This window comes from Salarias fasciatus, chromosome 2, assembly GCF_902148845.1.
Source record: "Salarias fasciatus chromosome 2, fSalaFa1.1, whole genome shotgun sequence".
NCBI classification, from domain to species: domain Eukaryota; kingdom Metazoa; phylum Chordata; class Actinopteri; order Blenniiformes; family Blenniidae; genus Salarias; species Salarias fasciatus.
Genome location: NC_043746.1, coordinates 18,816,527 through 18,828,056, shown reverse-complemented (window position 1 = coordinate 18,828,056; position 11,530 = coordinate 18,816,527). Strand labels below are relative to the sequence as shown.

Sequence of the window (11,530 nt, the reverse complement as noted above, 5' to 3'; positions counted from 1 at the left end):
CAATGAGACAAATCAATACAGCGAAACTCCAACTTCGGTGTGCAGAAATTCATTCCTTCTTCGCTATCTAGACCATCCATAACAGAAAGCCAGGTGGGAATCAATTAATCACACACTATTAATTTACAATGCTCCACTTACGCTCCAATCACACATTAACCCTAAACCATAATGCACGCAGTAATTACAGTTACACAAACAGGACATTTACACTCGTGATCACAATATATGTGCTTTCTGAAAACCATGGTCAGGAAATATCAGGTTTACTTAAGTCCAAACAGTGTATTTAATGTATTTCACAGACATAAGAACACTGATATAAACCACAGGATTTCTTTTGTGCTCCCTATTCAATATAACATTTAAGTTGGAGGTAGCACTCAGGCTTATAGCTTTAAATCACCAAAAAAAAAAAAAAAAGCAAATAAGGCTTTTTAATACACTTATCAAACAAGCATGGGACCTGTTATGAAAAATACTTTTGTCTCAATTTAAGTTAAATTCATTCCACTGTGCCCGTTGCGAGTGTTCTCAATTGGCTTGTTATGCTGATATCAAATAAATTTGTTTTGAGGATATTTTGAAACAAACGGCGTTACTGCCTCACGCTTCTCAACTGAATGAAGCAACAGTTGGCACAGCAACAAGCAAGAACATTAAAGTAAAGCAGGAGCACGGCTTACCCTTTACCTCAGGTGTGCAAAAAGACGTGCAACTGACAACCAAAGTGAGAGGCAACCTGAGATTACTGGGTCCGATAGTTCAATGTTCTCCATGATAAATAATTGGCTTTGCATATTTCTGAGAGCTGCACATCAAGCAAAGTTGTGACCTTGAGTGTGGGAGACCTGGCTTCTGATCCTTGGGGAGGCGCCCAGCGCCAAATCTAGGAAAGTCTAGTCTACAGGGCAAATTGTAATGATTTTCAGTGGATATGTCATTGGTGAGGAAGTAACCAGTTTGTAGTGGTCACTGCAGTAACAACACAAGTCACTAGAAAACATCCGGAGTAGTGGTTCACATCAATTATCAATGAAGCGTCAAACTCAATTTATTGTCCCAGTGAAAGATCTGATGTAACATGGCTTAATTATTTTATCCACAAAAGTGTTTGAACAATCTGTAAAAACTGATGAATCAACCAACCCAGCGTCATTTCAAATGGCAACATGTGAAGTTCACAAACAGAAAAACGCTGAAAGTTTCCGGCCTGCCATACAGACGAACACACATCTGTACATTTGTACCACTGTGCACAATCACACAGGTCCATGCAGCGACCCTGAGATTGTGGGATAATGCAAAACTAAGACTGATTTAAAAGAAAAAAAAAAAAAAAGCAAACAATAAACATCAGTTTAGCCCCGACCACAATCTCCAGAAAACCTAACCAAGAACTGTTTGGTAAAAAAGTAATCAGAGAGCAAATGTGTCTATTTCTGCTACCATGGAATAAGAAGTGCGACTGGTGACCGGCAGAAATGAGAGTGATTATTCTATTTTTGGTGCAGAAAGACTTGAACTCATTCCATCCACATTTTGCAGAGCGCTACAATGCCAACAGTTTTTCTGGAGGCAGACTTTATTTCTTTTGGACGGAGCCAGGCGACTTTTTGCCACTTGTGCAAAACTAACAGAAGTGAAGTGGTACAAGTACATTTTTTTCCCCAGTCGAAATGATTTATATTGTTCAACTCAAAACAAATCTGTTTCTCCTGAAATGTCAAATTACTCTTCTAAGTGACAGTTTAATACTCTGTTGGGTTATCGCTGAGTGTACTTCTGCAAAGTCTCTAAATGCTTTTACATGCTTTACTTCCTGTTTGCAGGTGGAGGCTGGGAAAGAAAAGAAGGCCAGGTATCACAGCTACCAGCGCGTGGCTTTGGTCCTGGCTCTGGTCTTCCTGGTCTTGGCTCTGTGTGTCTTCAGCCTGAGATATCTGTGGGGCCCCAGTCTGGGGAAGGTAAGACCCAATATCGCCCCGGTGGGAATCCACTCCATCAGGCTTATTGCCATCATCTGTGGTAAATGTGGTCTTCATGAAAGACAGATGAAAGACGCCCTCAGTCTGCACATCTGCAAATCATACAGGTTACATCAAAGTCAGAAAAAGAGAAGCAAAAAAATTGGGGAAAGGGAAATGGACGGCCACACAAAGAGCCAAAGGCAGTCTGTGCAATCTGTATTGTATCCCACTAGATTAAAAGATGTGCGGGCAACGGAGAAGACAGCTGTGTTTTGCTGCTCTCATGTTTTGGCTGTCAGATCTGTAATTTCATGAATTCTTGGCTCAAGCTTCTTTTTTCTTTTTTTTTTTTTTTTTATGGTTTCAAATGTTGCCCTGTTGCGTGCATCTACTTTCTGCTCAGATTGTAAACATCTCCTGACAATGACGGTCCCTGGTAACTCAACACTGACCAGAGCAAAGCAGCAGCGCCACTGAAACTTCTTGGCAATGTAATTGGGATAAACTCTTGTCCCGGCAATTCATCTTGTGAAATCCAATTCAATCACACTTGATGGAGAGCGTTTTCACTCTTTTCCTTCTTCGGGTTCTTCATGAGGGCCCAAAAGAGCTAATTTACTCAAGCTGGAGGGGGAAATATACATCAATAATTCCACATCCAGAAATGTGATGCTCTCCATACATCTCAGCTGGAGATGAGAGAAAATGATTAAAATGAAATGATGGTTGAAGATGAACACATAGATTTGAAAAGCGAATACACAAGTCTGCTTTGTGTGCGCTACAAGGTGAAACACGGGGAAGTGCAGAGCCACTCGTCCATGCTCTCTGTTATACCGACATCTTTTTAATAGCTAATAAATATCACCTCGGAACACCTACTGCAGCTATTCTTCTATTTTTACTGCCACTGACGTACAAATTTCAATTGCTGACAGTCCCTTCTCTGCTCAGGTTAACTAACACTCATCTGCACTTCCTGTATAGGCGGCATTGTCCATGTCCTCCTTTCAACACAGATGCGAATCACCTTTGAGCCATCTCCTTTGTCCTTGTTAAATATTTCATGCCGGAGGTAGAGCAGTCATTATTTCCACTTTAATAAGCTGTGATCATTCTCACGTGGCACAAAATGTGTTGATGGCAGAGGTTGCCCAGGCGATGAATATCAAACCTGTGAACCCTGGGTTTTGCTTTAATGGGGTCTTGAGGGGGAGGCTCATTGTCTGGACTCCACATCGGGGAGTGAGAAAGGAGCCACTTCAAAAGAGAATCACCTGTCTGTCAGCCGCCGAAGAAGCTCCCGCAGACACGCTAAAGCAGGCATGCTTCCACGTTAAGACTACAAATACAACTAAAACGGCTTCTATTTCCACGCGGGGAGAGAAGGACTGATGGATGGATGTCGGCGCGTAAATGTGGCAGCCGGCGCCTCGTTTAGTAAAAAGGTGTGAGGTGCTGCACAGCAGGACACTTTGACTCACCAGCAAATCCCCAGCAGCATCTGGCAGCCGCATATATAGACCGGGCTGCCGAGCAAAGCTTCTGGAGCCGAGGGGAGGGTACCTCGTCTATTTTGGGATGCATCTGGGTGGGGTGGTTGTTTTTTACATGAGCACAATAAGCGCTTGTGGAGTGTAAACCAGCATGGAGCCTCAGTGGAGATCCCAAACACATCTACAATGTATGCTCTGGTACTAATAAAACGCACCAGATGTTTAAACTGGAAGAGGACTCGCCAACGGCATTAGCCCTCTTTAATGAAGCGTGAATATGCACCAAAAACCACTCTGCACAACCACCAACTGCATGTTAGGAAGTCTGGTATCAAGTGGGACAAATCCCTAAAAAAGTGTGTGATGGAGTTCATGGAGGTGAACTGAATTCCTCCTCAGTCTATCCAGCCAACAAGTTTCATTATAATCTATTTCAGAGCAAATCAAATGGACCAAATTACATAAAACTACAGTTCTGAGGTTAATTTCTTTTCTTTCGTTCTCTCAGATGTGTTCTTTGTTAAAAAAAAAAACTGAGTTTTTAAATATAGTTTTCCAGATTTCCACAGAACTGTGACGTCTTTCAACACAAGTTTGCACCATGAGATGGTTTATTGAGGAAGTCAAAACACCTGCCGGAGAAAGTTTTAACTCTGAGAAAGATTAACTTAACAGTCGTGTGTAGCCTTGACAGTTAGCGAGTGGATTCCACTTACCAACTAGACTGACTCAAAACCACCGCTACTTCTAGCCAGAAAGGACTGACTGAAATGTTACATGCTGCCTCATTTGGAACATCTGTTCCGATTTATTCGTAATCCATCGGAAAATCAAGCAAACATGGAAAAAAATCACTCAGAAACAGAATCTATCAATTAGAAACACCTGAAAACCCAGGACATGTTGTCTCGACTTCTATAATTGACTCAGCTTTAAAGCTGGATAAATCTCTGTTTTGAATCACACATGTTCCTGTGTGTGCTGTTCCCAAATCAGTGATCTGCAAGATGAAATGACTTGAAAAATGATTCAATTTGTGGCTCCTGATATGTCCGAATGAAATGCTTTGACTGGGAAATCTGAAAGCATTTACTATCCAAATTTTATGTTCACTATGCACCGATAAACAGACTAAAGGTCCTTAAACAAACTGTTAAGTTTGCTTAAGCCCTATAGACCACCCATAGACAATTTCATCTCAGTTTTGTAAAATCGTGTGAGAATTGTGAAGTATTTCTCAAGGTACAACAATTATAAATTGAATAAAACTTTTGCTGGATGTCCAGTTTCTTCATGCTGATCACTGCACGGTAAGCTTTGTTTGTATGTATTCCTCAAATAAATACAATACTTCGATTGCTGACAAAATCAGAGTTAAAAAAAAAAAAAAAAACTCCATAATTTGGACTTGCTAATGACCAGACACCGGTGGTGAAGGCGCGTGGGCGAGGAGCCATGTGGAGAGGCAGATGTTGATGTATTAGATGAGCTTTAACGGTGGCAAGAAGTCCAGGACAAACAGAGACAAAACCAAAGTCAAACACGCCAGTGGGGTCCAAAACTAAAGGTACGGCGGCGGCAAGAACACACGGACGGACACAGGGAGAACAGGCAGCTCGAGATCGAATAAAACTGAAGGTGAAGACACTGAGGAAAGCTGAAGAGAAACGCCAGAGGGTTAGGGTGCATGGACTGCAGACCCAAAACCCACAAAGCTCTGGGAGCAAAGGAGAAAGAGACACTGAGAGCTGAAGTACAGGAAGGGTTTGGATGAAGCACAGGTGGAAAAAGTGAAGGGGAGGGAGCACAGAGCACGGAGGAGAATGAGCACGAATGGAAACGCCAGACAAGCAATGCAAAAAACAGACATACAGTAGAACAAAGGCAATAATCAGAAACAGTAAGATTTAATAGAACTGCAAAAAACGAACCATGAGGAAACAACCGAAGAGACAGACTCAAAAAATATGCTGGACATTAAGCTGAATCGTTTACAGGACAGCATTTTATATGAAAGTGTATAATTTTTGTTTCAGAAAAGTTTCATGTTTACACACCAGCGTTTTGAAAACAGTGTCTGTTTACACTGAAACGCAGAACGTTGCGTTTGCCCCCCGGGAGCTTTTTCAAAAAGTTTCATATTGGGAGCCATTTTCAAAGACGCAAGACAAGAAACTGGGAGAGAGATAGTGAACATGAAACCAGACATCGAGCTAAATATAGACATCGACCTCAGCATGAAACTTTAAAAGCTGAAACATAAAACATGACAAGACAGAACAACGGCGTAATGTAGGAATTAATGCATTAATAAAGAAATCCACCTGCCGACAGGGCATAATGTGGGATTAGTTCACATGAAGCAGCGGCAGAATGCAAGAAGGGGAATCTAAGAAAGGAGAATATTGACATAACTTTACAGGAAAACTACTGGCAGTAAAGCCCTAATGGCCAAGAAATGAAAACAACAACATGACACGACATGAAACTCTGGGAACCTTGAGGGAAATAAACATAAAGGTGGAAAAAAAAAAAACAAACTATGAAGAAAGAAGAACACAAGACATTTAAAGTCATCCCGTGATAAATGCCAGCATTGCTCCACGCCAGCCTCACATCCAATGAACAAATAACTTCTCACAACTTTGTGAGTTGCGGTTCATTGTTGTGTCAGACGACGCAATTAATGCAAACTCACGCCTGGCCGTCACGACTACAATGCCGAGTGAGTACAAAACACATCAAAGGGCCGCTCGCCGACAGGACGACGCTTTAAAACGGCGCAGGAATAGATCCAGAAGCCACGGAACAAGCTGTTAGAGAAAACTCCTGGTGTGACGTCTCTTTCTGTTTGAAATCTTTTCTCATCGTTCCCTCCAGCTGCTCTGACAGATTCTGAATGGGAGAGGCGCAAACTAGATGTTAGAAACGCACCTTTTTCACACTTCGAGTCTTCGTCAAAAGAGGACGATGTGGAGCACACCAGGAAGTGTTCTCACCTCCCTCACCCGATGTTAAAGTGGAGCTTTTTTTTTTAAGATGCTATTTATTACAGTGGATACTCGGCTCCCTGTTGGATATTTTCACCCGAACAATACAAATTAAAACGGACAAATCTGAGAATCCACGGCTTTGAAGATAACAAGCAAAAGGAAACCCTAATGCTGGCTCAGATCTTTTTTCTTAAAAGCATTGATTACGAAATTTGTTCAGCTCCTAAAAGCGGTTGCACACCCCCGCAGCACCACACATACACTGTGTGTCTGCTGAAACTTGTTTCGTGCTTAGTCAATAGTTTAACTAATGTAATTTCATTGCGAATACCGAAAGCTACTGAAGCGAGTACACACACAATACACTCCATATATTACCGCACAGCGCTCTGACCTCAGCATTGCAATTAGAAGTCACAACCGCAGCACGACTACAGTCAGAAACACTTTGCCTTCGCAGCTCGCCAGAGTAACATGACCCCCTGCACCCCAGCTTTGTATAAATAACCACAGAAAGGTAATTTGCTCTGTGCATTGTATTTCAATATGACACGATACTCACTTGGGAACTTCTTTTAATTACCTGCAAACATATGTTGCTACAGAGGCCTGGGGAAGATGCTTTACCATCTCGTCCACCACGTGTGTGTGTGTGTGTGTGTGTGTGTTTGTGTGTGTGTGTATGTGAGAGAGACAGGGTGTGGTTGAGCTTGCATACATGCGATTGTTTATGCATCAGTGTGCATTGTGTGTGCTGGAGTGTAGATTAGGTGTCTCTGCGTTCTCATTTGGCTTACGGCAAATTTCTGTTTACTATGTGCTCATTATTGTTCTGGGCCACAAGCCTCACAGGGGGATTTTGCCTCCTTGTAAATTAATCCTCCATTATTACCAGTTTACGTCAGCAAGTCCGTGAAAATGAAATCTGGCTGTTGAATCAGAAAATAGAAAAAAAAAAAAAAAATTGCCTTGAGGAAATAATTTCAAAATTCCACCTCAGGAAAAAAAAAAAAAATGTTTATGTTGCTTGTGTGTGTGTGTGTGTGTGTTCTTGTATTTCTATCCTTGTCGGGGACAAATGTCCCCACAAGGATAGCAAAACATGGAACGACGTGCCTTGTGGGGACCTTTTTCCGGTCCTAAGTAGGAGAAACAGTGTTTTCTTGACCATGTTGTTGTTACTGAAAAAAGTAAAAGTGCAAAAACATTTCTTTAGGGTTAGGCTTTGTTGTGGTGTGGGTTAGGGTTAGGGTAAGGGTCAGGGTTAGGGGCTAGACATGAATGGGAGTCAATGGACGGTCCCCACAAGGATAGAAATACAAGACTGTGTGTGTGTGTGTGTGTGTGTGTGCTGTCAGGAGCTTCTAAAGCTTCAATTTCCATTCCATTCTATATGTTTGGTGTTATTTTTAATTCGCGAATCACTTTTGGTGGGATTATCTGCAGGCCAGCAGTCAGGCACAGGGTAATTGTAAACCGAGAACCAAGACACTGTAAACCAGCTTTTTTTTCCCTTTTTTTTTTCTTTTTTTTTGAAGAACCTTGAATAGCTCACAGCTGCCTGAGAAATACATGAATGTCAAACCTGTGGAAAGTGCTCCATTATTCAGGCTGAAATTGCATTGCTCACCTTGATGCTTTTCCCTCTCTGGTCCCAAGGTAGCTGCTGAGTTGTCGCTCCTGATGGCCTCTTAAAGGCCTCCCTGTCAGGACCGGTTTCTTTAATGAAGCCTGCTGCGCCTGCTGCTTTCCCACTGGTCACGAGTGTGTGGCTTTTCAAGGCTGGGCCTCCCTTTGTTTATTTATTGCTTGTCGGCAGTGTGTACCCAGTAGTCTCCTCTGTGTCCAGATGTCAACGTGCAACAGGTTGTGTGTGTGTGTGTGTGTGTGTGTGGGGGGGGGGGGGGGGGGGGGGGGGGGGGCGGGGGTGATAGGGCGTGGGTGGGGTGGGGACACAGATTTGATCATGATGTGATTTTATCTTCCTGACATGCACACTTTGTGTGTGTGTCTCCCCTCCTTTCGCTTTCGCAGCGAATAAAGCAACACAATGCAAACTTCTCCTGACATTCAGCAGTGGAGGGAATTCGTTTGCACAGCCTGGTGTGAAGAAATTATTATTCCGAGGAAGCGACGGGAGGGTTTTAAACAGCTGGTTTTGCGGGACCTTTTGGGAGGCCTGCCCCTCAGCCTGTAATCTTTTCTGATTTCACTCGTCAGGCTCATCCATTCATTAGCAGGCCAGTGTCCACCCGCGGTTCTCCGGGGCTGTTAAATATGGCCGCCATGGGCTCTTTCCTAAGATGATGCATTTTGCCATCCGCTCAGGGGAGCAGTCGGGAGGTGGAGGGACTGCAGACCAGGAAAAACAACAGCGAGTTGTTTCAGATTGTTGCCAGTGGAGCGGTTGCCTGAGGTAGGAAGGCTTCACGGTGGCACGTTGTCTACTTGTGGGCCGGTGACTGCAACAAAAGAGTGTGACAGCACAGCAAAGGGACTTATTTATCGTGCCGAACAGCGGAGCAGTTTGTTTGTGACTTCATTTTAAAAGGCTCAAATAACACGGGTTAAGAAAAGATCAGCATCTTAATTGCTGGTACTGGGTTTTGTGAGAGCCGGCGGCTCGTGTGTGTGCGTGTGTGTGTGTGTGTGTGTGTGTACAGTGTGGTGGGTAAACTCACATAAAAGCAGCCTTTCTTTTTTTTTTCCTCGACTCTCTTTCTCCCTCCTCCCTGTCTCACTAGTGTGACTGCCAAGTAGACTCTCTGCTCTGTTGTACAATTTAGAACGTGATTGAGCTTTCACATCCACTTTCACTCTCCCAGTAAGTCTGCGCCGCTCACAGCCTCGACAAGCCTCCACAGCCCCGACGCCGAGACAGAGGAGCGAAGAGCCAACTGCTAATGCTCCCTTCATCTGTCCTTTCTCAAAATATTTGAGACTCCAGATCAGAAATTTCGCCACTGTGTCGTTACATACACAGATGAATCATGATTTTAGAGATTAGCCCCTCTCAAAAGTGTCGGCCCGCTCCGCTGTATGCCTGTCAGCAATTAAAAGGCTGCATTGACTTTTTGCGAGTTTGGCCCATTAGTCACTGCGCTCAATATGTGAGGAGAGACGCAGCATCTAAATCATCCCTGCAGGTCCCTGTCTGAGGCCACGTCTTTATGGTAAATAACCTGAGCTGATTAGCCTTTCTTAAATGAGAGACGACGAGAACTTGTGGCAGATCTAACAGTTGGTGTGTTTTCTAAATTTAATGACATGCACTCGTCAGCCTGAAGACTTTTTTTTTTTTTATTGGTGTGAAATCAGCAAATATGAAACACTTTTGAAAGGAAGATCCTTCATCCCAAGAAAGTTGAAATGTTGACACAGCAAATAAGGGAAACAAAACAGGCAGCTGAGGTTTAAGAGCGATAATGAAGCTCATTAATGATGACATGCAGATGTTAAGTCACAGAATGAAACATTATATGCAATTTATAAGAAACCATCTTTGGCTAAATGCAGGTTGTTCTTTAATTACAATGTGAGAAATCAATCCTTTTTTCCTCCAGTTTCTTTTTCTTTCTTTTTTTTTTTTTCTTAATCAAAGTCAGAAAAAGGATGCGTCAGTCGAGCGGAGGTGAACAAATTAGTTTCAGCTCAGGACCACAAATGAGAGCAAACTTTGCTCTATAAGTATTCTCGTGTTTCCTGCAGTCAAACACCAGCCGAACTCACATACGAATGTGAATCACGTTAACAGAACATGCCGTGCAAATTAAACATGGACTCGCTCGTTTGTCAATATGATGTGGAAAAACACATAAAAGCGTTGTCTGATTTGATGCTCCTAAGAGGAACATAACATCATTTTTCTGTGTCTTCCGCAACCATTACAAATCACTCCTGACTAATAAATCTAGTTCATGATGTGACAATATAGTGAAAAAATAAATAAATAAAGTCGGCTTGGGAGCAAAAACAACTTGGTTAGCAAATATATGCACTTCAGAAAGATTGCGGTAGTTAAAACTTACAATCATAATATTTGTTTATGTGACCGAAGAAACAGCCACTACAAAACCAGAACATATAAAAATGAGGAAGCAGTACGGTTAAAGCTGGAGAATTTCTAAAGCCGTGGTTTAAAACGCTCATAATGTGGACGAGGAACTCGTGGTTGAACGTTGGATTTCTTAATAATCTGTAAGAAGTGGTAGCAGCTGGTGGGCTCCAGACTCCAAAATGCATCACTGCTCATGTGTTAGCTGGAGATTTTTAAATAAAATCCAGTCAGTCTTTATAGTCTCTTTCTGTTGCCACACTTATTTTCCTGAAAGCCGGTTTCAGTGACACTTCTTTTATTGTGATTGCTTTTCAATGCTGCGCCCCTGGAAGCCCTCCGGTCCCCGCCGGCGGCGCTCCCCGCACACGACCCGACACGCCACCGGCTAAACAGAACACGTCTCTGTTGGAGGAGAAGTCGGATGTTTTGTTTACACGTCCGTCCACCCGAACTTCCTTCCTTGTGCAAACTTTGTAATAACATGACCTTGACTTCCACCTTCATCACCATGTCTTGGGAAAAGAAAAAAAAAAAGTGGATTTTGAAAGCGTACGCTAAAAAGACCAAGGGTGTAATTCCCTGGTGGCGTGCATGTTACCGAGGTCCGCTGCCTGTGTGCAGGTTCATGCATGTCCCACCGCAGAGGAAGAGGAGCAGGAGCAATAATGCCAAATCCCAGCATGATAAACTTTAAAGGAGGGAAGATTTCAACTGAAATATAAAATAACAATTCTGCTCGCGCGCATGAGTGTGTGTGTGTGTGTTTAAAAACTGTTGTATTTTTATCCCAAGCATTGTCTGCATTTCAAATGACAATAATTACAGGGTCCAAATCACACAATTTGTCAGCAGGACAAGAGTAGCTGTCTGCCTTCGTGATGTTTTATTCAGCTGGTAATTCTTTAAGAGGGAGCTGGTTATTGGATTTATGCAGCTTCGCCATTTCATGCATGAATTCAGAGAAACGCTTTGGAATAACACCCCAGTGTCCTCTCCGGTTCTTCTGATATGAAG

The 11,530-nt window shown here is 42.9% G+C and overlaps 1 protein-coding gene across 2 annotated transcripts in view; it reads left to right on the top strand.

The window, feature by feature from the left end:
* tnmd (tenomodulin) overlaps positions 1-11,530 on the top strand; it is a 72,543-nt gene that overhangs the window by 3,215 nt on the left and 57,798 nt on the right. For both annotated transcript variants that reach the window (XM_030110834.1, XM_030110826.1), the window contains exon 2: positions 1,833-1,967. In XM_030110834.1, coding sequence (XP_029966694.1) covers positions 1,833-1,967 — 135 coding nt within the window. The remainder of the gene's footprint in view (positions 1-1,832; positions 1,968-11,530) is intronic.